This window comes from Zootoca vivipara, chromosome 14, assembly GCF_965207765.1.
Source record: "Zootoca vivipara chromosome 14, rZooViv2.hap1.1, whole genome shotgun sequence".
NCBI lineage: Eukaryota > Metazoa > Chordata > Lepidosauria > Squamata > Lacertidae > Zootoca > Zootoca vivipara.
Window position 1 is genome coordinate 44139979 of NC_142597.1, and position 27714 is coordinate 44167692.

Below are 27714 nucleotides of genomic sequence, written 5' to 3' on the forward strand. Positions count from 1 at the left end.
AAGGAACACCCGCTTGTCTTTTATTAAAAAGCTGCCTTTCGAGTCTCTCCCGCCCACTCGCCTGCCTTCAAAGGACTGGTGTTCTTGACATCCGGTACAAAAAAAACCAACACATGGGTAAAGCAGAAACGGCTGGCTAAGATTAGTTGCTGTGGGGCCTCTGCTGAGAGACAACCCCTTAACCCTCTCCTGGTGCGATACTGCGATGCGTTGGTGTTGACAGGGACAAAGTATCGGCTGATAAGGGTTAAGGATGGGCGTCATTCCCCTTGCCGATCAGCCTCTGCAAATAATTCCACCATATCTCTGCACAGAGTTTTTGACCAGCCAAATTCAATCACCCATGAGATTTGCCCATCCTCAGAGGAGGATGCCTGTCGCACCCCTGCACGGGGCCCACTGCCTTCCAGTGAGAAGGCACACCTGCGACAGATGCAGAGCAGGCTTCTCCAAAAGGGGGCAGGTGATTTTTTTTTTTTTGCTCTCCTCGAAAAGCAAAGCTTTTATCAGCCAGAAGAGCAAGAAGTGCCTGGAAGCTTTGGGCGGTGGTCCAAACCAAAAAACCCCAGTTCTTTGACTAAAGCAAAAAGATAGATGGGTCAAAGAAAGGCTCCCGGGGGGCGGGGGGCTGAGGGGAAGGGGGATGTTGTCACAGCTTCCCTACTGGGGGTTACAGAAGTCAGGAAACAGCAGCGAAGCCAAGATAGGACTAGGAGAGGTCGAAAGAGACTCCCTCGAAGCCTGTTGGAAACCGCAGAGTTTGAGAGATACCAACCTCCTGCCCTGACTCATCTTGGTCAGACACAAGCCGGCTTGACAGGTGGCAAAGGAAGCCAATAGATGGGGAGGTTGGTTGACGGAGTTGAAGATTTCTGAAACACATTGATGGGGAACCCAAGCAGGTGCCACGGAGCCCAGTGGATTCCCTGCTCCCCGCACCCCCACCCTGCAATACACACACCCAGTGCTATTTTTCTAGAAAAAGGGGGGGGGCTAGAACTTACCATGAACACCTCCCTCATTCTCTTAGAATGGCAATGGTGTCCCCGAGAGGTGCCAGAACTGAGTTCCTGTGAGTTCCCCCTGGGGAAAAACCCCTGGTGTGCAGTGAGCAAATTCAGCTTGGGGTGGGGGAGAGAGAATTTCACCATCCTGGATCTCAGGGCTTCTGCCCTGCAGAAAAGGCCCTGTGATGCTCCGATTTAAAAATGTTAATGAACTCGGCCACCGCAGGCATTTGACAGGTAATCGATATGCAATCAGCACTGCCGACACCCAGCAGGAAAATAGTTTCCTTAGCATGAGACAGAGAGAGATGAGAGGGGAATGGCTGGGGGTTTCTAATAGGGAAAGCTACAGCCCAGGAAGCATTTCCCGACTGGCTTCTTTTGGGCTTTGAAGAGCAGCGGCTGGGAGTTTGGCACACAGACTTTAGACCTGTGGGCTAGGAGCCTCAGGTAGCTGGAGGAGAGGGGGACAAAACCCAATCAGAACTGCCTGGAAATCCTGTAAAACACAGACTGGACTGAAGGAGAAAAGTGAATTATAGAGACAGTCCTATCGGCTCGGTTGGTAGAGCACGAGACTCTGAATCTCTGGGTCGTGGGCAAAAATATTCCTGCGTTGCAGGGGGCTGGACTAGATAACCCTCAGGATCCCTTCCAACTCTGCAATTCTTATGGTTCTACGGGAGCATCGGGGAATTGATAAATATTGTTATGAGTTTGGAGGGGGAGGAGGCTGTATGCAAGATCCTTCTAACTCCTGGATCAAGCAAGTGTTCAAATATAAGCCAGACTAGCTTCCTGCGTTGAGGCGATCGCTTGGGTGATGGGCCATTAAGAGAGCCAAGGAAAGGGGCTCTGAGTGAGATGCAAAATTGGGGGGGGGGCCCTTGCTAATTCAGGTTAATTACAAGGACAAAGCCAGAGTTTGGTGTTGAGAGGCAGTGAAGGGACCAAGAAGTAAAGCATCCTAAAGACACCCCAGCCTCCGTTGTGCCGCATTCTCGAAAGGAAACACAGATCTCAGGCAAGAGCCTGGAATCCCTGCAATCTCGCACAGCTCAGAGGTTAGGGTGGTGAGCAAAAAGGCCTATTTCCTCATTATCCCAACGCATGTATGCGTGAATTCCCCCTGGAGCTCGATAGAAGGTGAGAGACAGCTAGAGGTCCATGTCTTCTCAATTCCAATCAGAAAGGTAACAGAAGCTGCACAGGTGGAGTTGGGGGAGCATTGGCCCCCCAGGTGCTGCCGGAGTCCAACTCCCAGCAGAGATAGCATGGCTGACGGTCAGGGATCACAGAATCACAGTGGTAGATTCTAGCCTGCAATGCAGAACTCTCAGCTAAAGCATCCATGACAGAGGACCACCCAACCTCTGTGTAAAAGCCTCCAAGGAAGGAGAGGCCACCATCTCCTGAGCGAGACCATTCCACTGTCGAACGGCTCTTGCTGTCGGAAAGTTCGTCCTGATGTTGAGTCGCAATCTCCTTTCTTGCAACTTGGAGTCATTGATTCAAGTCCCTGCCCTCCAGAGCAGGAGAAAACAAGCTTGTTCCCTCTGCCATGTGACAGCCCTTGAGATATTTGAAGATCGCTATCGTATCTCCTCTCAGTCTCTACTTTACCAGACTAAACATACTCAGCTCCTTCAACCATTCCTCATCAGGCTTGGTTTCCAGACCCTTGATCATCCTGGTCACCCTCCTCTGCACACCTTCCAGCTTGTCAACGTCCTTCTTAAATTGTGGCACCCAGAACTGGACACAGAGCTCCAGGTGGGGCCTGACCAAGGCAGAATAGAGAGGGACTATGACTTCCCTTGACCTGGGTATTATATGAAGGGATGATGGGAGCTGGGTCAGCCAGCCCTGGCCCAACAGTTACAAGAGTCTGCCTTTGTTCGTGCTCCAGTTTGCAATCTCATTGCAGCCTACCCTCTCCCCAGCCACACGCAGAAACCAGTGAGCTTCTGAACACCCTACATTTTCTCCAAGAGGCCTTTTGCCTCCACACAATCTACCCCCAGGGATGGAGGCAGTCTGCCTCTCTGAATACCAGTTGCTGGGCAGTCGCACATGGGGAAAGGGTGCTGTGTTGCCCTTGGGTCCTCCTCGCAGGCTTCCCATTGGGGGCACCTGGGCGGCTGCTGTGAGAACAGGATCCTGCGCTGGGCGGGCCCCCTTGGGCCTGATCCTGCAGCAGCCAGGCTCTGACCCCTCTTATCTCTCAGCTGGATCTGAAACTTCACTCCACCCACCACCCTGGCTCTCTAGATTTCCTGGCAAACGGCAGCGCTGCATTCCGTGAGGGACAGAAAGGAATTGTTGTGTGCTAAGATTCGTGGAGATGCATCAGGCAGAACTCACTGACACGTGGGGAGGAGGAGGAGGAGGAGGAGGAGGAGGAGGAGGAGGAGGAGGAGGAGGAGGAGGAGGAGGAGGAGGAGGGAGTGATGAAAAGCCTACCTTTTGCAAGAAGCTCCCCCAGTTCGGTGAGCTTCTCAAGATTTATTGCTGTTTTTAAAAGTATACCTGCCATATACTTGCAGAATAACTCGCAAACCCCTGGGACGTGAGCGTGACACCCTGCGCAGGACAGAGTGACGAATGGGCCCTGGGGCAACGTGGGCTTAAGCGGAATGACTATGTCACTTTCGGCGGTTATTTAAGTGTGTGGAAATTATTGTTTACAGTGCTAAAAGTAAATCCTTAGTTCTTTTCAAGCAGGATTTATTTCTGTCCTACCTGCATGCATCCCCACACCCTTAAACAGGAAGCTGCCCTTTTACTGAGCCAAATCTGTCGGTCTACCTAGCAAGATTCTGGTCCTCATGGTTCTGAATTAAGGGGTGGTTTAATAGGAGAGTCTGCGAGCTGGATCCTTTTTTAAGCCTGGAGACTGAACCCAGACCCTGAAGCATCCAAAACACGGGCAGTCTCACAGAGTTATCTAGCTCAGCACTGTTCACCTTGCTCAGTGCTGCCTACACTGACTGGCAGCAGCTCTCCAGGATTTCAGACAGGGAGTCTCAACTAGCCTGACCTGGAGATGCCGTCAGGGACTGAATGCGGAGAAAATGCTCTGCTGTGGAGCTACGGCTCTTTGTCATACAAAGAACTCAAGGAGGGTCGCCGCATCCAAACGCGACCTCAAAACCAACCCATCAAAAATATATTCACAGAATCGACAATTCACAGTCTAAAACAGGCATCCCCAACTTCGGCCCTCCAGATGTTTTGGACTACAATTCCCATCATCCCTGACCAATGGTCCTGTTAGCTAGGGATCATGGGAGTTGTAGTCCAAAAAATCTGGAGGGCCGCAGTTTGGGGATGTCTGGTCTAAAAAATTGAGTGAAACACCTCCCCCTCCACACATCTGTTACATCTTCTACACAGCATAGGCTGATGCTGACAACTCAAAACACATGTGGGGGTGGGGGAATAAATGCTTCTACCTGGTGCCAAAAGATAGTCCATGTCGCACCAGCCCAATCTCAAAGTGGCTGGGGAAGGATATTCCAGAATTGGGGTGCCACCACTGAGAAGGCCCCGTGGTAAGACACAGTAGGCTGCACTACGTACCTGACCTCCCACCGACCTGGTTGGTGCTGCATACCTGGAGGAAGCAGAGTAGGGGTGAGGGTCCTGCTGGCACACTTGAACTGCACTGCCATTGCATCGCTCCTACCCATCTCCGCCCTGGGAAGCAGCAGCGACTCAGACGGCAGGAGGTCTGGCAAGCCCGTCCACAAGAGAACAACGCTCCACAAACCTACCAAAACTCTTATCCCAGTAGCCACTGCAATATCCCACAGCAATTACTTCTGGTTGAAGGACAGCACCGCAAAGTTGGGAAGAGTGTGGATTACACAGAAGAGAGACATTTTTGGGTTTGTGTATTGGTTCAGGTGGGTTTGTGTTAAAATGAGAACAAAACTGAGTTCTTCTCCCCCATCCCTACTCACTACACATATGAATAAAAAGTTAAAAAGTTGAGGTTTGGTCCAAGGCCACCTGGGGAACCTTTGTGGGCAAATACAGGATTTGAACCCAGGTTTCTACATAATCCTAATACAAGGCAAGGAAAAGGCCTCTCTTTCCTATTCCTTTTGTGTGGAATGGACTACCTCAGATGATGGAGGAAGAATCTTCTCCAGTGGAGGCAGGATGACCATCTGTCAGGGATTCTTCAGCTGTGACTCCTGCATTGCAGGGGGTTGGGCTAGATGACCCTTGGGGGTCCCCTTCCAAATCTAATATTCTATTATTCTGCCAATTGATCTCATCAGACGATCCATAGAGCTCTAGGAGACATAGTCAGTGCTGAATACCAGTTGCTGGAAATTGCAAGTGGGCAGAGAGCTGCTCTTGTGCTGAGGTCCCATTTGGGGCATCTGGTTGGCCACTGTGGGGATAGGATACTGCATTAGATGGGTCTGATCCAGCACCCAGGCTCTCTCCTGATGATCTAATGTAATAATAAAATGCATCCAAAAATCGAAGAATGCTGGAAGGGGAAAAACTATAAAACAAAGATGATTTGAGAGGAGGGGAGGTGGATAGCCCCTCCGTCTTTCACTCAGTGCAATAAGAGCACTGGAAGTGCCCGGGCTGGATCAGGCCAAAGGCCCCCCTATTCACAAGCATCCTGTTCCCCACAGTAGCCAAGCAGGCGAATTTGGGGAGCGCAACAGCCAGAAGCGAAGTCACTGGATATTCTCCTACAGTGGCTGGCAATCTTGGGGACGCTGCCCTTACACATGGAGGCTCGCAATAGCTGTCATCTGTGGCTGACAGAAGAGGGTGGGCATTGCTGCCCACACACTCGGCAAGGAATCTGTTCACGTGCTGTGACCCGTCCAACAGCAACGGGGAATTCCTGAAGATGTTGCTGGACTCTAAATCCCATCAGCCCCCAGCCAGCCTGGCCGGTTCCCTGTCCTGCCTGCCTTCAGTTCTGCTGCTTTTGCAATATCCCCCTCCCCCCCCACACCTTTTCCCACCTGCTGCCATTGGGAACGCGACAGAAGAAGTTGAGCCTGCTGGATGAGGCCAGTGGCCCACCTGGGCCAGCCTCCTGTTCCCACAATGGTCAAGCAGGTACACATAGAATCCTAGAAGTGACGTGATCCCACAATCATGGATTTGGAAGGGACCCCGAGAGTCATCTAGTCCAACCCCTGGGGTGGGCTCAAACCACCCACCTTCTGGTTAACAGCCAGACGCACTGACCCACTGCACCCCACGGGAAGCTCACAAGCAAGCAGGACCTGGGCACCCGCTGAAGCTCTCCCCACCTGCGATTTCCAGGAAACTGCTGTTCAGAAGCACTTACTACCTCCGGCCGTGGAGGCAGAGCACAGCCACTGTGGCTGGGAGCCATCAACAGACTTCTCTTCCAAAAATGTGTCTCGTCCTCTTTTAAAGCCATCCAAGTTGGTGGTTGCCACTGCCTCCTGCGGGAGCGAGGAGAGCATGAGACTCTTCAACTGAGGGTCACGGATGAGATGGGCTCCCAACTCTCGTTGGCCCTCGCCCAGCATGAGGAAGGATCTGGGGGTGATGGGCTCCCCCTTACCCCCAAAAAGGAACCCTGGGAACTACAGTAGTTATTTTGCAGACTACGGTGGAAGGGGCTGTAGTTAAGTGGTAGAGCACCTGCTTTGCACGCAGAAGGTCGCTGGTTTAATCCCCAATGGCGTCTCCAGGTAGGGCTGGGGGAGAGACTCCCTGCCTGAAACCCTGCTGCCACTCAGTGTCGGCAATACTGAGCTAGATGGGCCAATGGTCTGCCTCAGTATGAAGCACCTCCCTGTGTTTGTATTTCGGATCAGCCTCTTAATTCAGAACCACAAGGACTTTGTGCTTTGTTTTTATTTGGTCTGGCTCTGCATGAGGCAGATTCCTATGCTCTCATTTAAACCAGCTCTTCACCACAAGGCTTGGAATCTCATTTTATTTATAGAGGAAGGGCTGTAGGTTATGGGGAAAGTGCTTGGTCTGCATGGTTCAATGCCACGGCCAGGACTGTCCCCCCTTCTGAAACCCTGGAGTGCCGCTGCCAGCCAGTGCTGGCAATACTGAGCTTGATGGACCAGTGGTCTGACTCAGTAGAAGGCAGCTTCCCATGTTCAGACCAGGCTATGTTTATTCATGCAGCTCAGTGTCATCTGCTGCAGACAGAATCTCTACCATCCCAGAGACAGGTTTTCCTACCCCCATCTCCCTCCTTATCAGCCGCTCTCTCTGGTCCTTTCCAGGGATCGAACCTGGAACCTTCTTCCTGCAAGGCACCTGCTTCATCTCCTGAAATGAGCTAAAACTACTGCCACCTGTCTTTTCTCAGCCTTCCTCATTCCAGGCAATCCATAGCAGAGCAGCCCTAGAGAACGCTCCTGGGTTGCTGTTGCTAAGCAAACTCCAGGGGGGGGGGAGAAACTCAGGTGGAGCCTCCAGGTCCGGAGAGAGTGTACCCCCAGATGCTAGAGTAAAAAAGGAGTGGAAGAGGGGAGGAATGCTGCGTTTGTGCCCCTGGGCTTCCTAGGAGCACCAGGCTGGCTCTGTTGGAGAGGCAAAAGCCTGGCTGAGATGCAGGCATGGTCTGATCCAGAGATGCTTTTGCAAGAAGCCGAGAGACGCTCAGCCCGTCTCTGTCGCTAAGGAAACTCTGCAGAGGTGGGGAGGGCGGGGGCAGCAACTGACAGCAACCACAGCAGGTCCTTTAATCCGGCTAAGCACACATGCATGCACAGGAGCCTCTGCTAGATTCAGGAGACACAGGGAGGTGAAATAATATTATTTTTGCAAAGCATGTCAGCTTCTGCAAGGAAGAAGGGAAGCCACGTTCCACGTTTCTCTCTCTCTCTGCAATCCAGCGGAAGGGCGCGGGAAGGTCTCGGAAAAAGCAGAAGCCGAGCAGCCGTTTTCCGGCAGGGTGCTGGCTCAAAAGGCTGGGGAGGGGAGAGAATGTACGGTCCAACTCCCCACACCACCACCCCGTTGCCCCATAGGGGGCTATTTCTAAAGCATCCTGGAATTCCCACCACCTGGCAAAACACATGGGGGGGGGAGAGAAAGAGGGATGCATTTGTCCATTCCTGCCGATAAATAACATTTTAAAAATGCAGAGAGGGGGACTCACTTGTGCCGTGGGATCGCGCTCTTTGCTGCATCAACAGGAGTGCCGTCCGCCTCCAGCCTCGCCTGAGCAGCATCTGCACACCAGACTCAGAATGCAGAACTCTGTTGAGCTTCCCTGGTCGGAAAACCACATTGCAATGAAGGAGAGAGAGAGAGAGAGAGCGGCTGCTTGAGAAATGATTCACAGACGGAAGCTTACGAGGGTGGCGGTTCCATTTCTTCCCCCTCCCTTTCTTTTTTTTGGCATTCAGTACACACATAGACACACAGGCAGAAGGCAGCTCACTAGCGGGCTGTGAGGAAGGGGGGTAACCTGAGGAGCTTGGGGGGGGTAGATTTCTGTAAAGTGGAAGGGACGGACTTCTGCAGGCAGCACAGAGTTAAACTTGCTCCAGTAGGAGGCAGAGACGGCCACCAACTGGGATGGCTTTAAAAGAGGCAGATTTGTGCCTATCGATGGCTACTGGGCATGGAGGCTAAGCTCTGCCTCCATAGTGAAGGGAGCAGTGCTTTGGAATACCTGCTGCTGGAAACTGCGGGAAGGGAGAGTTGCTCTTGTGTTCGAATCCTGCTTGCGGGTTTCCCACAGGCATCTGTGTGGCCGCTGGGAGAACAGGATGCTGGACTAGCTTGGCCACTGGCCTGATCCAGCAGGCTCTTGTTATGGTCTTAAGTCCCAGATACAAAGGACTCTTCTCTGTCTGACACCCTGGAGGGCCACTGGTGGTCCCGGCAAGACAAAGACGGAGCCAGAAGGATAATTGTTATAACCTGGTGCAGAGGGCAGGCACTTTGGGTTTCCTGTAAGCATTGCTCTGTGTCTCACACACTCAGCTGTGGTGACTCAGATGAACATGGCAACGGATTCCCTTTGCAAAGGGGGGGGGGGCATGGCTCGGTGGGCAGAGCCCCTGGCTTGCACGCAGAAGAGGTGCCAACTTCGATCCCTGGTGGCATCTCCAGGCAGGGCTGGGGAAAAGATTCTGAAAAAGCTTTCTATTCTTATGATAGAGGCACATGCAATGACAAATGTCTTGGAGAGGCAGAGAGCAAATGGAGCCCGCCCGCCCACCTCTTTTCTAATGCTAGAAATCCAGGTTGGCCATTGGATTCAGAACTGACCAGCAGGAAGTGCTTCTGCATGCAAGTGTGGGATTAATCTGTGGAACTCATTGCCACAGGATGTGGGGGAAATGGTCAAGATTGTAGAGGACAGGCCTAGCCAAAGGCTACCTAGCCTTGATAGCTTCACAGAGGCTCTGCGTGCAGGAGAAATCTTGTGTGATGGGCAAGATGAAGGCCGACTGCCTGAAGGCTGGCAGAGCTGCTTCTACAAAGCAAGGACCCTGTGGCGCCCCTTTTCCTAGCCCTGCCCGGAAATTACACCTGCAGGCTTCTGCATTGAAGCAGGTGCTCAGCCACTGAGCTGTCCCAAGATCCTAGTCCTCATGATTCTGAACGAAGGCAGATCAGTCACTCTGCCCCTGAGCTACACGCCTTCCTTGGCTGTATTTAATTCCGACCCTAAATAAGACTTCAGCCTCAAAAAAGGACAACTTATCTCCCTCTCACCATTGCGTCCCGGAGAGCAGCTGGTTCCATCTATCATGCCAGGCTGTTTGCACTCTCTCGAATTATTAAAAAAATTGCCAGCTTCCATGCTAAAAAGACAGCAAGGGACCTGTGTGGAGAGGGCTTTAACTTCAGACAGCTGTGCGCAATTATGTGGCGGACAGCTATAAACAGCCCAGTCGATTCCTCCCTGGCCACCATCCCCAAGGCTGGCTTAGCAAGAGGCGCCACCCTACCCTCTCTTGGACCAAGGGAGAGGCTGGGAAGAACCAAAGCGCTTCCGTGTGCTAGGCATAAGTTCCTCTGGTGCTCCTGGGTTTGGCCTGAGCCAACCCTCTGAAGATCAAAAACAGTGGAGGGTTGTCCCCAAGGCTCTGTGTTTCGAGGGATCTCTGGGGAGAGCAACTTGGCGAGGGTTTCACCTCCTCACTCGAGACACTTGAGGGGCAGGATGCAGACCAGGGCTGCTGAGGGAGGGTGGAGTTTGAGGTCCCACCCCTCTTGTGGCGTTCGAAGCCTGTCTCCACCCACCTCCATCTCAGAAAAGGCGAATGAAAAGGTGACAAGGAAACTTCCCACAATTCCTCAGGGTGATGCCGGACCAGGGGCATTGTGGGAAACGGAGAGGGCGAGGCTATATAAAGCCATCTCCCAGAGCTGCTCGGAGCACCAGGCAGGAAGGAATAACATTAAGAAGGGGTCCTTCTGGGACCCCTCGCTGCTGCGCGAGTCGTGGTGCCAAAGAGCAAAGTTCTGGTTGAAATGAGAGCATGGGTGGCGGGGTGAAAAAGGAACAGCGAAGCCAAGACACACACCAGCCACTCCGGCCTTGGGTTGGACTAGATGACCTTTGAGGTCCCTTCCAAGGCTACAATTCTTGGATTCTACGAACTACCTAAGGAGACTGGTAGTTCACAGTGTAGTTCGGCCTCTGCCCATCACTGCCTCCAAAGGAGGCCCCAGGTGACTTGAAGTTACAAAACTGCATATCTATTTAAAAACAGTTAAAAGGAGCAGAATTACGCTTTCTGGAGAATTTAAGCTCTGCTGTTCTGTTTTTAAAAGGAGACGCTCTGCAGGTTTCTAGTCCTCATGGATGCAGATTTGCCCTTAAAAGCAGACATGCAACTCCTAGAGAAAGTTCAGGAGCCAGAAAGCTTGTAAAGTAAGATTCCCAGTAATAAGAAAGGGATTTTTTTTGGGGGGGGGTGTAGGTGGGGAGATGCCAACCTGCTTTGCAGAGCAGCTGCCTCCTCCTTGTGACAGGAAACAGGGCCAGTGGGGATAATTTGTGGAATGCATGTACAGTCGATGAAATGCAGGCTTCTGTAGCGGAAAATCTGTGTTTCCTTTTAAAGAAGTTTTTGCTACACCCTGTTTGTCAACTGTACTGTTGTCAAAGGTACATCTATTTTATTTTATTTTATTTTATCACAAGATTTATATACTGCTTGGCTGTAAAAATACAAACTACTGTACAAAGAACAAACTTCACTAAAGGAATAAAACAATAAAACTGTCAATAAAAAGACAGTTAAAAACAACCCCTCAGGTATTAATAATTAAAACTGATGGCAGGCTAAAAACAGATTTATGTCTGTACCCATGAGGACTAGAAACCTAAGTTTCTCTCTTTTTATTAAAAAAAGCATACACCTTCTCCTCCTTTGCCCTGCTGCCCTGCAGCATGCTAATTTAAGAGCTTCAGTTAAACAGAAACACAGTGGAAGGGAGTTGTGAAAACAGCTCCCATTATTCTGCCAGCGGAGAAAGTCAAGGAGGGAGGAAATCAGTTTTTTTAGACTCAAGAGAGCTGTTGTAAAAGAACGCCAAGCAGCTCTTGGTTTCCTGCCTGCCTTTCCAAGCCTTGTATTTTTGGACGCAGGGTGGTTTTCCACACAACCACTTTCATGCTTCCCCCACCCCAAAGAGGAAGAGAGCACTTAGCAAGCCAGAGGAAAGAAATAATAATGATGATGATGGTGATGATGATGGTGATCATAATAATGAAAAAGAGAAGTGCTTGAGAAACAGGGGCAAAAAGAAGAAGCGTCTCTGCTGGAGACTGTTCCCCTTTTCCTTCTGAGCTTGCACACTCTGCATCTGCTGGCTTTTTGCGTTCCTACAGACGGACGTCCCTCAAGAGCAAGGAAACAAAATGAAGCTATTGCCCCTCAATCCAGTCTCTGTGATTATTTATTATGATCTGATCTGGTATCTCTGTCATCAAAGTATTCATACGTTGCCTTCTCATAAAACATCAGTGTGCAGCAATATAAAAACATTTTTAAAACACACACACACCAGTTGTTAAAATTACTAGCTGCTATGTGTCCATCACTCCTTGCCCTGTGGAGGGTGGCGTTTTATGCCGTGATCTCTTAAATATGGGTTGCTGTTTTAAGCAAGCTTGATTACAAGGAACTGCCCTGTATCGGGTGGCTAACAAATTAATTAATTGCCTGATCCATCTTTGCTTGGATAGGGGGTAAGATGACCAAGGAATGGAGGCATGCCATTCCTTCCATACCGAGCAACTGCATATTTAGAATTAAGGAGCAGGGTGTTCTTCCCCCACAAGGCAGGAGGAGGAGTACAACTCAGTGGCAGAGCAGCTGCTATGCATGCAGAAGGCCCTCAGGATCAATTCCCAGCTGAAACCTGGGAGAGCAGAGCTCCTGGTGGCCGGCATAGAGAACATTGAGTTAGATGGGTCAATGGCCTGGCTCAGTATGAGGGCAGCTTCCTAGGTTCCTATTCAATCCGCCTTACACTTGGAAACATGAGGACTAGAACCTTTATTCCCAAGGGAAGAGCTCAGTGGGAGCGCGCCTGCTTTGCACACAGAAGGTCCCAGGGTTCAACCTGGGAATGTCCCCTTGCCTGAAGATCTGGGCTGGTAGAGAGAACCCCAATCTGAAATCCTGGAGCGCCGCTGCCAGTCAGCGCTGACAAAACTGAGTTAGATGGACAAAGAGCCTAAGCCCTGTGCTGTTACGGGACAGGGCTGTTTCTCAGAGGCAGGGTGCCTGCTTGGCATGGTCCCGGGTTCAATTCCCTGAAAGCATCTCCAGTTTAAAAAAAAAACAATGGGGGAGGGGATCAAGGCAGAGAATCCCTTCTTCTGCTGGGGACAACACTGGACTAGAAGATGATTTGGTATAAAAGGCGGCTTCTGGTGCTTGCTGGATTCACAACACAGAAGCGGGGAAGGTCAGGAAGCCGCTTTGCCACTCAAGGCTTAGCTCACAGGAAGAGAAACTGAGGGACGCTGGCAGGCAAGGGAGACGTCTTTTCAGAAACACTGGCCATAATCACAAGGAACACGGCCACGTGGAAAGGAAAGGAAGCCACAATGTTTGAACAGGCCCATAATTAGACGGCGAGACGAAGGCCCTGATCCCGCGCACTGACTGCAGCCTCTGAGCTGGGAGAAGACGAGGCAACAGTCCAGTTTAAACCACAGGCCGTTTTGGGGGCTAAATGCTGCAGCTGTCAATGCCACTAAAAAAGAATCCACTCCCAGCCCTGTGGCCTGAAGGTACGTAGGGGTAGCAGGGGGCCACAGAATAGTATCTGCCTGGAGTAACACTGGAGCGGATCCTGCCAAGTTCGACAGGGTGGCTGCCTCCGACGGTGCTCAGCGGTCCAGGCCCAGCTAAAAAGAAAACAGCTGAGTCGTCAGTCGGCTTCCCCTGCGTTGTAGCACAAGCTGAACTGCTGATTCCTCAGGATTTCGGACCCGCCAACGCAGTGGGCATGGCGCGTGGGTGGAGCAGCAAAGACACGAAACAGGAAAAATTGGCAAGGGGTGGGCAGGCAGAATATATCCAAGGGCATACGGAGAGCAAAAAGTCCCAAGAGAGAGGAAGAGAGTCGAGTTGGATTGCTCAGGGAGAGAAAGAGAGGAGGCTGGGGTTGTTGCATAACCAAAAGCACCACCTCTCTGGAGAGAACCTAAGTGTTAAGAGCTTAGGGAGACATCCAAGGCTGAGAGACAGACAGCTCCAAGGGCCTTCTGGCGGTTCCTTCACTGCGAGAAGTGAGCTTGCAGGGAACCAGGCAGAGGGCCTTCTCGGTGGTGGCACCTGCCCTGTGGAACACCCTCCCATCAGAGCTGTGCAGGACTGTGTGGAAACTAGCCTGTAGTACAAAGCTAAAAATTACATCTGTCGCCCCACCCACTTTTGCCTCTGGCCCCACCCACCTCTGGCATGTGGCCCCCAGAAAGGGAATGTGGCCCTGGGGCTGAAAAAGCACCCCTGTTTCTGTGCCAGATCCTTTTTCGCTGAGGACCTTCTGCATGCATAGAGCACATGGTCCACCGCTGAGCCCTCGCGGTTCAGCGACACCCCCCTTGCTTTGAGGGATAACCTCCCTCCTCCCCACCCGCGATGGTTCCCCTGGGCTGAGCTGTCAATCACGCCTCCTTCAACACACTTTATTAAAAATACCAAACCGATTATTTCTGCCGCAACAGCCATAGCCGCTCAGGGAAGGCTGGCACCCGCCTGCTAGCAAGGCACCCGCTTCCAGCAGTCGCCATGGTGACGGGATATTTAAAGGGGGAGCAGGGAAGAGAAACGATCATTCTTCTGCACAGGGTGGGTAGGAACACGGCAGGCTCGCAAACGGAGGACAGGTTCACCGGCAGTACCAAGCAAGCGTGGCGATGGAACAGTGTTCCTTTCCTCTCCAAGTTGAGCAGGCAAATGTCACATTAGAGCAGCATCACTGGCCGAATTATGTAACGCAGTAAGCCTTTCCAGTGGAACACACACTTCTTTGAAAAAGTCACATGTGCAATGATAGAATATGAGCACTGAGAAAGCCTGCAGGATCAGAGAGCCCACAAGAGCCCCCTCTACTCCTGAGGGTCCCAGCAACTGGTATTCAGAAGCATTCCTGCTTCCGACCATGCAGGCAGAGAATAGCCAATCTGGTTTAGCCATCAATAGACCTCCCCTCCATGAATCTGTCTAATCCTCTTTTAAAGCCATCCAAGTTGCTGGCCATCACTGCTTCCTGTGGGAGGGAGTTCCACAGTTTAACTATGCTCTGTGTGAATAAGCTTTTTAAAACTTGCCCTGAATCTTCCAACATTCAGCTTCATTGGATGCCCACAGATTCAAGTGTTATGAGAGAAGGAGAAAAAAATATTTCTTTCTCCCACGTACAGTTTTATAACCTTCTATCATGTCACCATAGTATGGAACCTACCTAGCAATATGTTTTTGAACTTACGAAGCTTTAACTTCACATCAAATCTTCACACCTAATGGTAGGGCCGGTACTGATCAGAAGTTGCTGCCAGTTAGGGTGTACAATATTGGATCAGATGGAGAGCTGGCTTCAGGGACTAGGCCTGTCAGCAGACCAATTCTGCGGTACAAAGATGTCTGCAGACATGACAGGAAGGACTGACAACATTAACTTTGTCACAGGCCTGTGCGGAGCGTGTCTGAGACCTGGAGCAGGAGTCTTGTTAGAATAAAATTATAAACACAGACAAAAATGCAGCTGGTCCTTGGCTGGGGCCCCCAAACAACTGAGCCCCCTGAGGCCTGGGGCAAGTGTACCCGGTTGCCCCCCACTCTGCATGGGCCTGTCCTGCCATATGTCCTTGCAGTGCCTGGAGACAAGACGGTCAAGTTGTATATCCAAAGTGGTGACCAGAGGAGGAATGACCGCTGGGAGAAGCACAAAACGAAACAACATCTGCAGCAGCAACACCAGACGCCTTCCATCGGCCCCAGCTACAACAAAACATGTCTCTCCCCTATCAGTCTCTACAGCCACAGCAGACGCTGTAACTATCCAACAGTTTGACTTCACCCAGGGATTTTTTCCGCCATAACTCAGTTCCAGCACCTCTCAGGTGAGTGCCATTGCTATTATAAGACAAGGGAGGCGTTCATTGTGAGTTCCAGCACCTCTTTTTCTTGAAAAATAGCACTGACTTCAGTTCACCCCATTGTTTCACAAGACAGATGGATGTCAACAACTGGGGGGGGGGATCCCACAACTGCTTCTTCCTTGGGTGTGGGATACAATAATAAAAAATATTAAATAATTGATCTGCTGGCCTTTCGCTACATCCTAAATCAACTGCTTAGAGGCAGGCCCATTTCCAAACCACCTTCAAGTATCTGAAAATATTTATTTTCTGAGTCACCAGTCTTCCTCACACTCCAACTCTTAATTAGAGTTGGTGCGCCAGTCAATGTATTTATGTCATGAAGGGCAGTATACAAATTTAATTAATAATAATAATACATTGTCAACCAGCCACTTTGTATTCAACTACAATCAGGCATTATCATAACTTCCAGGAAAGCCCCAGGGTACTTTAAAAATTTTAAAAGTTCACAATGCCACAAGCCTTGGTGGGTTAGAGTGTCAGGCTAGGCCCAGAAAGGCCCAACTCAGCCACAAAGCTTACTGAGTGACCTTGGCTTTGGAACAACAGCCACCTCTCAGCCTAACCCACCTAATAAAGTTTTAGCAAGGATGAAAAGGAATGTGGAGGAGCCACACTGAATGGAGAGTCAGATAAAAATAGCGTAACCCAGATAGTATGATATAGTTGGTCAGAGTGGCAGACTAGGGCCTGGGAGACAAGGGTGCAAATCCCCACTCGGCCATGAAGCTAACTGGGTGTGACCTTGGGCCACAGCCACATGCTTCTCAGCCTAACCAACCTCACAGGGTTGTTGTGGGGATTAAATTAGAGTTGGGGCGACCATGTACACCACTTTGAGCTCCTTGGAGAAAACGGTGGGAAACAATAGCAATAAATAAATAAAAACTATTCAAATACCTGGTAAGTTATTTGTGCAATGGCTGAAACACTTGGTCAGTTGGCCTTGACAATTCTACCCCATCCCTCAATACAGCACTGTAATAATGTAATTATTAATTGAATATATAATATGGTATAATAGTTCAGTCCCCCCTCTGCAATATCAGGGAGCCCCTTTACACAAATCGGGTGCCTCTTTTCTCCCTCAGCAGCAACGCTCAAGGACCTGTCAATTCTAGGCCTGCCTGCCTCACCTGGAGCACACTTACCTGTCCCTTCCAAAGATGCTCCCCGTCTGGTCCTCTTTTGCAAACTCTCTCCTATGCAACGGCTTCTAGCGCGCCCGGCAGGGGGCCACCTCGCGCAAGTCAAGCGCTTCCACGGCCCCAGAAAACCACAAGTCCCATGATGCTTAAGGCCATCCCTACAGAGCGACGCGCCTGGAGTGCATGCCGGGAGTCGTAGTTTCGGCGGAGGCAAGCCGCGTAAGAGACTGCGCTTGCGCAGTGTTGAATTTAAAAAACAGCCAAACGGCCAGCATTTCCCATGAGCCTCGGCAGCACGAATCTTATTGGGAGAGCCGGGCGCTGCGGAGCAAGGCATGACGGGAGCCGTAGTCTTGGTTTTCTGAGGCGGGGAAAGGGCAGTTATGGCGGCGGCCTCATCTTCCACGGGCCCGAGTAGGCCCGACGAAGCTGCGGTGACGCCCGGGGCGCTGCAGTACAGCCTCTTGCTGGAGCACTTGGTGGGCGAGAAGCGCGGGCCGAGGCAGGCGAGGGCCTTGGACCCGGCCGCCCTTGGGGGCTTCCCGGCGCCAGCCAAAAGCCCCGAGCAAAAGATGGTCGAGCGGGCCATGGAGAGCTGCGGCTTCAAGGCGGTGCTGGCCTGCGTCGGGGGTACGTCGTGTTGAGGAGGGAGGGAAATGGGGGGTTTGTTTGGTGGTGGGGCGTCTCTTTTTGGTATTGCGAAAAGTTACTTCTCGGGCCTTCCCAGCGGCCTACCTTGCAGGGTTGTGGTGAGAAAGACCTTAAGCGAAGAGCGCATGCGTCAGTTATTCTCATTAGCGTCAGTGCAGCTATATTTGTGGCGAATAACAATGTTTGTGGATTTTTATTCTAAATTATTCTGTTTTATTATTTTAAATTTATTATTTTAAATTTATTATTTTAAATTTATTATTTTTATTATTAGCCCCAGGCTGTAGAAGCTGAGAGGTGCAATTATTATTATTATTATTTTATTTATAGCCTGCTCATCCTGCTGGGGTATAAAAAATTATAATAATAAACTGTAAATTGCATCTCTCAGCTTCTACAACTTGGGGCTAATAAGCACTGGCCTACTTTGCAGGGCTGTCGCAAGAACTGCCACAAGGGAAAAGAGCATAAAAGGCTTATTAGCAACAGCACACCAAGCCTTGTGAAAATGCATTCCTGCAGGCCCACAGTATATTTGTGGTTAATAACAATAATTGTGGATATACTTTATTATATATAGCATTGCATCTCTCAGCTTCTACAGCTTGGGGCTATGAAGAACCAGCCTACTTTGCAGGGTTGTTGCAAGAACGACCACAAGTGAAAAGAGCACTGCTTAATTATTATTATTAGCAATGGTATAGCAAGACCTACCGTAGTAAAAAAAAAATTCCTACAGGCTGACAATATATTTGTGGCTAATAAAGAAGCAGGAAAGTTTCAGTGTCATTCATGAAGGCATGCCGTCGAAAAATACATCCTTGCTATTATTAAGCCTTTAGTGGTATAGAAAAGCATCTCTATGGCACTTTAGAGCACTTAGAGCTCAATAATAGTAATGAAGAATTGTGCACTTGTTTATTAAACATTTAATGAATGCACTTCTCTTTAGTGGGCTCATCAGCTGCAAAGCATTAAGTGGCAGGATATTGGGTATATATGGTCAGGGGTCCCTTTACCTTTTTATTGGGTATATATAATGCCTTTATACAAATCTATGGTGCGACCACATTTGGAGCACTGTGTATGGTTCAAAAGGATGTTTTAGATGTGGAAAAGTTTCAAAAACTGGCAGCCAAGATGATCAAGGGGCTGGAGCAACACCCCCATGAGGAAATTTGAGGCATTTTAGTTTAGAGAAAAGGCGAGTAAATGGTGACATGATAGAAGATGGATAAAATTATTCATGGCATGGAGTAAGTGGAGAGAGAAAAGTTTGTCTCATAACTCTAGAACTCAAGGACATAAAGTAGTGCCTCGCTTAACGAATGCCCTGCTTAACGAAATTTCCGCTTAACGAAAGGTTTTTTCTAGCAGAGGTTGCCTCGCTAGACGAATGCGTTTTACGAAAAATTCATCTAACGAATTGCGGTTTCCCATAGGAATGCATTGAAATTCAATTAATGCGTTTCTATGGGCAAAAAAAAATTCAAAAAAATTCAATGCATTCCTATGGGATTCGCTAGACAAATTTTTCGTTATAAGAAAAGACCCCGTGGAACGAATTAAATTCGTCTAGCGAAGGCACCACTGTACAATGAAGCTGAATGTTGAAGGATTCATGACAGACAAAAGAAAGGGCTTATTCACGCAGTACATAGCTAATCTATGGAACTCACTCGTGCAAGAGGCAGGGATGGACACCAATGTGAATGGCTCTAAAAGAGGTTTAGACTGATTCATGGAGGGTAAAGGTGATCAGTGGCTACTAACCTGGATGGCTATGTTTTCCTTCCATTGTCAGAGTCAATATGTCCCTGGTTGCCAGTTTGCTGGGAAACAGAAGTGGGGAGCGAAGTGCTGTTGCACGCAGGTTCTGCTTGTAGCGGTGGCGTAGGAAGGGGGTGTGGTGGGTGTGGGCCACCCCGGGGGTCATCACTGAGGGGGGTGACCACAGAGCCTGGCCTGCAGCGCACCCAAGCCACACATCTCTCCTGGGGAGTGATGCAGGGGCTTGGGCACCTGCAGGCTCTGCGCTGCCCAAAACGGCAGCATCATAGCAGCCAAGTCTCCCGTTTTTTGCGGGAAACCCCCGGATTTTAATCTGTTTCCTGCTGTTATCCCAAATAGAAAAAAATCCCATAAATCCCCCAATTTCCTTCCTGCCAGGGAGGCTCCTTCTGCACATGTCTGGACATGTGTAGAAACGAATTCCGGTGCCGCTCTGCCCATGTCTAGGCACCGGAAATCGGGTAGCGCCGGCACCGGAAGTTGCTTCTACGCATGTCCAGACATGCATAGAAGCGACTTCCAGTGCCGTGCCGCTGCTGATCCCAGATTTTTCAATGGGAGACTTGGCAGCTATGGGCAACATGGGGCTTGCGGACTCCGTGGAGGTTCTGCACAGCATGCTCTGCCCTGGCTTGCCCCGCCCCCGGGTGCAGGGCATTTGCGCCGCCCCAGGTGCCTGAGCAGCTAGCTATGCCGCTGGATTGTGGGCTTCCCATCAAGGCATCTGGTTGGCCCCTGTGAGAACAGGATGCTGAATTAGATGGGCTTCCCCTGATTTCATGTGTCTGAGCAGAGTGGCCTGAAATTGAGATGAGGAAGCTTCTGAGAAACAACACTGAAATGGAATTTGGAGCCTGTCACCCTGCTAATTGCCTTGCCAACTTTTCTGTTTACTTGGCAGGATTCGTGCTGGGAGGTGCCTTTGGTGTGTTCACAGCAGGCATCGATACCAATGTGGGGTTTGACCCCAAGGATCCGTATCGCACGCCAACAGCCAAAGAGGTCTTGAAAGACATGGGGCAAAGAGGGATGTCCTACGCCAAGAATTTTGCCATTGTCGGTGCCATGTTTTCCTGCACTGAATGCCTGGTGGAGTCTGTGAGTAACTCTCTGGCTTTGGTCTGCTGGCTTCTTGTAATGATTTTCTTATTTAAATATTACATCTTACACTGTAAGCTGTCATTCATGGCAGCCTTAAAGCCACAGTCTTCAGTAGGACTGTATGCATTACTAAAAGTGACACTCCTGAATATCTCTGTGGTCTTCCTTGTGGTCTTCCCACTGGGGCATCTCATCTCCTTGGCCACTTTGACCTGACCCAGCAGGGGAACTCTCGTGTTCTCATCTCAAGCCACTAGATTTATTCCCCACCCAATAGTACAAAAGCAGCACTGCTGCTGCTGTTGTAATTGATTGATTATTACAGTATTATTACAGTATTTCTTAGGTGCCCTGGGCCAGATACAACTATTTATACAAGATACAATATTAAAAACAGTTTCAGATAAATTAGTTGCAAGAATAGGGTGGGTCCTGAAAGATGCGGATTTTCAGCATATGACGTAAGCTTATGACAATTGCTTTGAGGGTTGGTGTTTTGTTTTTGTTTTTTTACAATCATTGTTTTTTTACAATGTATATAAATTGTATGAAATAAATACAAAAGGTGCCTGGCTCACCTCTGTGGGGAGGGAATTCCACAACTTAGGGGCTTCCACAGAAATTGCCCTCTCCCATGCCACCCTACCCTTTGAACTTTCAAGGGCAGTGGACCAAGGGGGCATCCTCTGCCAACAGTAACACTCAGGAGGGTCCGTAGGAGGAGGTGGTCTTTCAGACACCTGGGGCCTAAGTGGTTTAGAATTGATGCTGTATGCAGAGGTTCATGTGGCTGGTCTTGATGTTGCGTTTCTCATTTCCCTAGTATCGAGGCAAGTCTGACTGGAAGAACAGCGTGATGAGTGGGTGCATTACTGGAGGGGCCATTGGCTTCCGGGGTGAGTCGTGTTGCTGTTGAGCAGTTGCTGGGCTCATTTGGATCCTGATAAAGACAGAATGCTGCAGACTCTACTGCTCCTAAATGTTATGGCCAGGAAGTAATATGAGCCATAGCACAGAGCAGGATGTCGGACTGCAACTCCCACCTCTCCTATCCTAGGCTGTGGCTGATGGAAGTTGGAGCTCAGCAGCATCTGGGGGACCACAAGTTCCCCATGCCTGTCTACAATCCTGGCCCTATTTAACTTTGAATAAGCCTCACTGGATATAGTAGGACTTACTGTAGTAGACATGGCTAGAATTGTGCTGTTAGTCTTAGCGCCAGCTCCAAAGTGCTGGAACTGTTTGCTGAAGGTAAATTGTCTCATCCCTACTCTGATGACCTTCCGCTAACAGGGATTTGTCAAGCTGACTTGTGGCCACTGTAGGTGCTATGGCTCAGTCAGGTGGTGTTTTCCCCACTGACTGTTTGGATCATGGATGGAAAATCTCTGCCTTGGTCTAAGGCAGGGGTCAGCAAACTTTTTCAGCAGGGGGCCGGTCCACTGTCCCTCAGACCTGGGGGGGGGGGAATGAACAAATTCCTATGCCCCACAAATAACCCAGAGATGCATTTTAAATAAAAGCACACTTTCTACTCATGTAAAAACACACTGATTCCCAGACCGTCCGGGGGCCGAATTTAGAAGGCAATTGGGCTGGATCCGGGCCTTAGTTTGCCTACTCATGGTCTAAGGGTTCAATCCTTAGGATGTTCCTGGGGAGGAGCCATAGCTCAGTGGCCTGTAGTTTCAGTCCCTACTGGAATATCCAAGTAGAGCTGGGAAAAGGACTCCCTGCTTGACAACCTACAGAGCTGCTGCCAGTCGGTGTAAACCATACTGAGCTAGATAGACTCCAGTATAAGGCAACTTCCTCTGTTCCTAATATAGTTTGCATTGCACTGTGATAACTTCCTTTTGCCAGCCAGGCAAGTTAACAATTAAGAGTGTTAATCTTCCCTAAGAGCATTAAATGGTTTTCTGAAGAGCTTCTAGCTAAGCTTGTTATGCTGGGTCCGATTGGTTTAAACTTCTTTGAGAGGGAAGGACAGCTGGCGCTACCTGAATCCCATCCCTGCGTTTGCAGCCAAGATTTGTTGGTTCTGATCTTACTGAGTGCTCCAGTTTCTAGGGCCAGGACCTGGTTCAGGTCATCCTCTGTAGGGCTGAAAGAAATGGGAGTATTTTACAAGGGGCTGGGACCAAGCCTGCTAGTGGAAGTGATCTTTTTTGCTTTCCAGCCAACAATATAGGCTTAGCTATAGGAAAGAAACTTGATTATGTGCTGTTGCGCTGATTGCCTTCTCCTTTTGCCTTGCAGCTGGCCTGAAAGCCGGGGCCCTTGGCTGTGGGGGCTTTGCTGCATTCTCTGCAGTGATTGACTACTACTTACGGTAGCAGCTGATGCCAATGAAGGAGGACCTTCTGGTGTGAACTGTGCAGGACAGCTGGCCCAACTCACTTTCCTGTTCCTGACAACAGATTAAGGAAAGGGGAAAGGTTTCTGGGAGCTGTGTCCTAGAAAACAGGATATGCATCCAGCCCCTGGGCAGAGTCAGCGAGTCATCCAAGCAAAGCGTTGTTCAAACATCGTTGGAGAGGTACGACTAGCTGTTAATTCCAAGGACTGCCTGTATTCTCTCACTCCTTCTGCTAAGTGTATGTGTTTGCTGTGGCAAGCATAAAAGCTGTTACAGCATGTCAGCACTTGCTACAAACACAAGCTCGTAGCTTCATAACTATGTCAGATGCAGGAGAAAATTGAAAGATTTAACTTATTCCAGGCCTTGTCAAGTGTTTGATGCTAATGAAACAAGAACAATATTTCCTATCATGTAAAAGATGATGTGGCTAGTTGTTTGTCAATGGATATCAAATTTAGATTAGTTTTCTGAAATGGAGCTTGACACAAATTCATCGAGGTGAGATCGCTCTACAGTTATTAGTCATGTTCGCTCTGAATGCCAAACAGCAGGGGAGGGTTGTTGCCTTCATTCCCTGCCTGTGCACTTTGCAGAGACATTTGGCTGGTTACTGCTGGAAACTGTGTACTGGGTCAGAAGGATCCCGTAGTGAGGCTATCTGTAGATTCCTGTTATACGATAGTAAGGAGTAAAGTACATTCTGTTGGGTACAGGCAGTGTAAAGCTGGAAGCAGCTCTCCTGCCTCCCACATTAAGCTTGGAAACCTAGGGCCCCTCCCCCTACTACAATACATTCTGGGAAGAGGCCCTTAGGAGAAAAGAGAGGATGACTCTGCCAGTGACCAAGAAAAAGAGGGGTTTTGTCCCCTGCAGATGTTACAAATGTTTGTCAGGAGAGCTCAAGCTTCCAACTGGCTGAAGCGTCTTAAAAGAGAAAGTGACATAAAACACCAAAGAACTTGGATGGTTTATGAACTGCAGTGCTACACCAGGGAAGACCCCTCATCCCCTACTCCGGTACAGCACTGTTGGGGGGTCTCCAGAGGACTTCATTGAGGCAGCACAGCAGGTAGGTGGGACTTCTTGATGATCTACTTAAACTAGGCAGTTAAAGCTTGTCAGTTGGTGTTGAATGTGCCCGGCTGTGTCTTTGGAGGTGAGAGAAGCTCAGTTAGCATCACTGGCTCAAGGCTTCTTTTCATGCTAGACTGAAAGGAAGTTGCCTTCAAGACACACCACCTCCCTCCACTAAATTATTTTTTCTAGAGCAGGTTCTAAATCTCTGCATTCTGGGTTGGTTTTGCATCAAAGGCCAGCATGATATTGAGTGCTCTCCACCCCGCAGCAAATTGTGATGCAGCGTACTGAAACCTGGGCCCTTCCGCACCCTCTCACTAATCAGTACCACCACTGGGAATTGCTGTGAAATTGTAATTAAAAGATCACAAATGGGGTGGGGGTGGGGGAACCCACTCTTGTGCTCAGAGCTGGTTTGTGAAGTGACAGCGAACAGGAGGATGGAAGCACACCAGGCACCCATCTTGGCATTCCCATGGCAACAGCCCTAGTTGCCTAGGAGAAATATTGCTGTTTCCCAGGCTGAATAATTAAGCTGTCCCACTCTCCCCCACCTTTATTTCCTTTTGCCAGCCCCCTTCCTATTGGCAGAATCGCTTATTGAGCTGCAGTAGCCCCTAATAAGGGCATGGGATCAATTGCTTGCATGAATTCTGTCATGTAGTACAGGTGTGCTCATAGCTAGATGTGCAAGACATGGTCCTCCCTCTCCCTTGCATAATCTCTGTACAGGAGGGGAAATTCAGCTAGCCTACAGTTATGGGCAAGGGAGCGGAAGGTGGTATAGATCAGGGAGCTGTTAGAACAAGAAGAGCCAAAGTGGTACCTCCGGGTATTATTGAACTCCCAGTTCCCGTCAGCATCTGTGGCTGGCCTAGCTATGTTCAAGGGCAGGCACCCCCAAACTTCGGCCCTCCAGATGTTTTGGACTACAATTCCCATCATCCCTGACCACTGGTCCTCTTAGCTAGGGATCATGGGAGTTGTAGGCCAAAACATCTGGAGGGCCGCAGTTTGGCGATGCCTGGTCAAGGGTGAGGGGAGTTTTAGTCAAGCAGCATCTGGAGGGCAGCACACATGCCCAGGATGTTAACTTCTGAGTCAGACCACTAGGCACCCACATCTCACACTGACTGGCAGCAGTGGCTTTCCAGGGATGGAGGTCTCCCAGGTGCTCTACCAATTGAACTGTTACTCCTGTCATGTGTCCAAGCCAGTTCCGTCAAATCTTTTTCTTTTTCAACACTGATTGAGATATGAAAGACAAAACACCTCAGAAGTAATTTGTGCAAATGTTTGGGTTTTGCATTTTATTAACTTTTTTTTTTAATCTCCTCACATGGTTTACATCCATTTAAAGTTTGTCATCTACAGAGAGGGGAGAAAAAACCTGCAACGGAACACAACCAAAAATATATATATATATAATATATCCTTAAACAAGTCAAATATCAATTATACAGTTTCTAATCTAACCTGTAGCTCCAGGAGTCCCAGTCTCCCCTTCCTCACCATCAGAAAAAAGAGCAAGTGCAGTTGTCAGGGGGTGGGGGGGCTGGCTATGCTGGTATCAGATTCTGACACTCAGAAGTGCGCGGAGGCGCTCTGGCTTAGGAATGACTTCAGCTTCCACAGACACATACATACAGGTAGATGCAGACCCACAAAGATCTGTGCAGGAGGGCCCGAAAAATAACTCTGGCCAGCAAAATATTTCTGGTCCCTGATTGGTGGGCCACAGAACATTCCCTTGTCCTGGGCAGAAAGTGTGGCCAAAGTCACTTAACGTGGAGGGGCAGGCCTGGAAGTAATTTCTTTTTTTGGGGGGGGGGGGAGAGGCTTCTCCATGAAGCCAAGGTACAACTCATTGCTGGATTGCTGCTTGGCACCAGGGTGCGTCGGGTGGCAATCAGGAATGCAGGGCCCCCCACCCCATTGGAGGACTGCATTCTCCTCGGCTGCTTCGCCAGTCTGTCACAGAGAGAGAGAAATGGGGATGCAGGTGAAGGCTCTTAAGGGCTGAAAGGACACCTTTGACATTCAACCTGAGTCTTCCTTAGCTGAACCCTGTAATCCATGCTGCGTGAAGCGCTGAGAAACGGCCCCTTTTCCAGACATCCTCCTGGAGGAATGGTGCCCAACAACCCCAGCGGATGGCTGGGCTGGATCGGAGCAATGTGGAGGAGGCGGGAGCAGGAAATACCCGCTGGTTCCCTGGCCAGGCTTGGCTAGCAAGAGCCACTTGCAAGAGGCATGGCCACAAGGCAACCAGCCTTCCGCCTTTCTCTCGGCCAGCCAAATAATCCTTTCAGGGGTGGGAAGCAGGACATTCTCACTCGCCCGCATTAAGAAGTGATTTCCTTTCAAAGGATTAAGTTTGAATTAGTCTCAAGAGAATCTAACCATAAATAAAGCAATTGTGGGTAACACAGCAGGGCGGCGGGGATGGGGAGGTAGGCATCACTCTGTCACACGTACATCTGAGACTAGCAAACACCCACTTTCTCTTCACTTTCCTGCCATCAAGGTACTTTTGAAACCTTTTTACAGAATAAAACAGGAAGATGGCTGCTTTACACCCCCCCACATTATGCACAGTTACAAAGCCTACCGAGGCACAGGAGTCACAGGACGAGAGGCTCCCCCAGCATTAAAAAAGAGGGAGGAGCTGGAATAGGCAGGGCTTTTTAAAAACAAAAATGCTGCCATCTTCAGTCCAGGCCACCTGCCAGCTGGGGTAAAAGAATGCAGAGTTCAGCAACCAGATCTGTCAGGCAAGACAAAAGCAAAGAGAATGTAGGTTGACGGGGGCGGGGGGGGAGCCCTTGGTGTCCTCCTTAAGCCTCCAAAAGCAGGAAAATCCAAGCAAGCAGCGTACATGCAGGCCATAAAGGCAGGGAGCAAAAAAGATCAAGCATTGTTGCGGGTGGCAAGGCAGGCTGGAGGAGAGGACGTGGCTGCAGCGAAGCTCTATTAGACCCAGAAGGCGGCAATCATTTTTTAGAAGAAACAAGAGGCTGTGTCTTCATCCGTCGCTCGCTTCCTTCCCACTGCTCAACAAATGGGACGTAAAAATGACTCCTGAACACGAGAAGTATGAGAGACGTGGACTACTGTGCTGGGAGGTGGGCAGGGGGGAAGGAAGGATGTGGGGCTGATAGAAAATCGTCCCATGAGGTATGGGGCAGCGTCTGGTTCCAGGGCAGCAACGTTATTCTCAGCAGGATCCGTGCTCAGATTCATGAGTCTGTGCTGCGCCCTTCGGCTTAGAAAAATGCAGGTGGCTGCAGGGCCCAGGGGCTACACGTCTGTGGAGAAGTAGAGTGTGTTGCGTTTGAGTTCGGCAAAGGACATGGGCGTGTGCTGTAAATAGTAGAGGAGCACTTGCACCTGCAAAAGGAAAAGTGGGTTAAAATCAGGGTAGTCTCACACACTGCAAAGTGTCCCCAACAGAACAGCTCTTGATAGGTAGAGGTGTCTTCTGATGGAATCCCTGCAGAATTCATATTTGCGAAGTTGATGGAATGAAAAGCACAGCAGGAACAGAGCTACGAACCCAGAAGGGCCAGCTTTAGGGAGAGCTGCAGAATGGGAGCTGCTACATTCATTCTCTCTCATTTATTTAACCAGCCCCTCAAACTGCCCTTCCAATTAAGGGGGCCCAGCAGGAATTTGGGCAAAGACAGGTGAGACATTTATAGAGCAATGAGGCAGGTCTGGAAGCAGCATTTCTGTGCTCAGTTTACACAAAGTGTGTGCTTTACCACTAAACTACAATTATCCAAACTCTAAAGCAGTTTTTAAAATGTTATCCACTACACTTTTAAAAAGATTAATGCACAAGAAGGTAACACAAGTTCAGAGGTTTTAAAAATGAAATTAAGGTCTAACTCAGCAAGCTATATCTATATATCTACAGAGAGAGAGAGAGAGAGAGAGAGAGAG

The 27714-nt window shown here is 49.7% G+C and overlaps 3 protein-coding genes across 5 annotated transcripts in view; 1 reads left to right on the forward strand and 2 right to left on the reverse strand.

Annotated features, from left to right (window-relative positions):
• SPECC1 (sperm antigen with calponin homology and coiled-coil domains 1) overlaps positions 1-8278 on the reverse strand; it is an 86123-nt gene extending 77845 nt beyond the window's left edge. Inside the window, exon 1 of the mRNA XM_088657568.1 lies at positions 8149-8278. The gene's annotated coding sequence lies outside the window, so the exon portion shown is untranslated. The remainder of the gene's footprint in view (positions 1-8148) is intronic.
• An 8864-nt stretch (positions 8279-17142) lies between these two features.
• TIMM22 (translocase of inner mitochondrial membrane 22) lies at positions 17143-23109 on the forward strand. The gene is made up of 4 exons (XM_035138843.3): positions 17143-17417; positions 20131-20327; positions 21154-21226; positions 22590-23109. Exons 1-4 carry the CDS (start codon positions 17171-17173, stop codon positions 22664-22666), a joined length of 594 nt encoding a protein of 197 aa, XP_034994734.1. The 5' UTR covers positions 17143-17170; the 3' UTR covers positions 22667-23109.
• A 1940-nt stretch (positions 23110-25049) lies between these two features.
• ABR (ABR activator of RhoGEF and GTPase) overlaps positions 25050-27714 on the reverse strand; it is a 120236-nt gene continuing 117571 nt past the window's right edge. For all 3 annotated transcript variants that reach the window (XM_035138839.3, XM_035138840.3, XM_035138842.3), the window contains one exon: positions 25050-27159. In XM_035138839.3, coding sequence (XP_034994730.3) covers positions 27070-27159 — 90 coding nt within the window. In that variant the 3' untranslated portion in view covers positions 25050-27069. The remainder of the gene's footprint in view (positions 27160-27714) is intronic.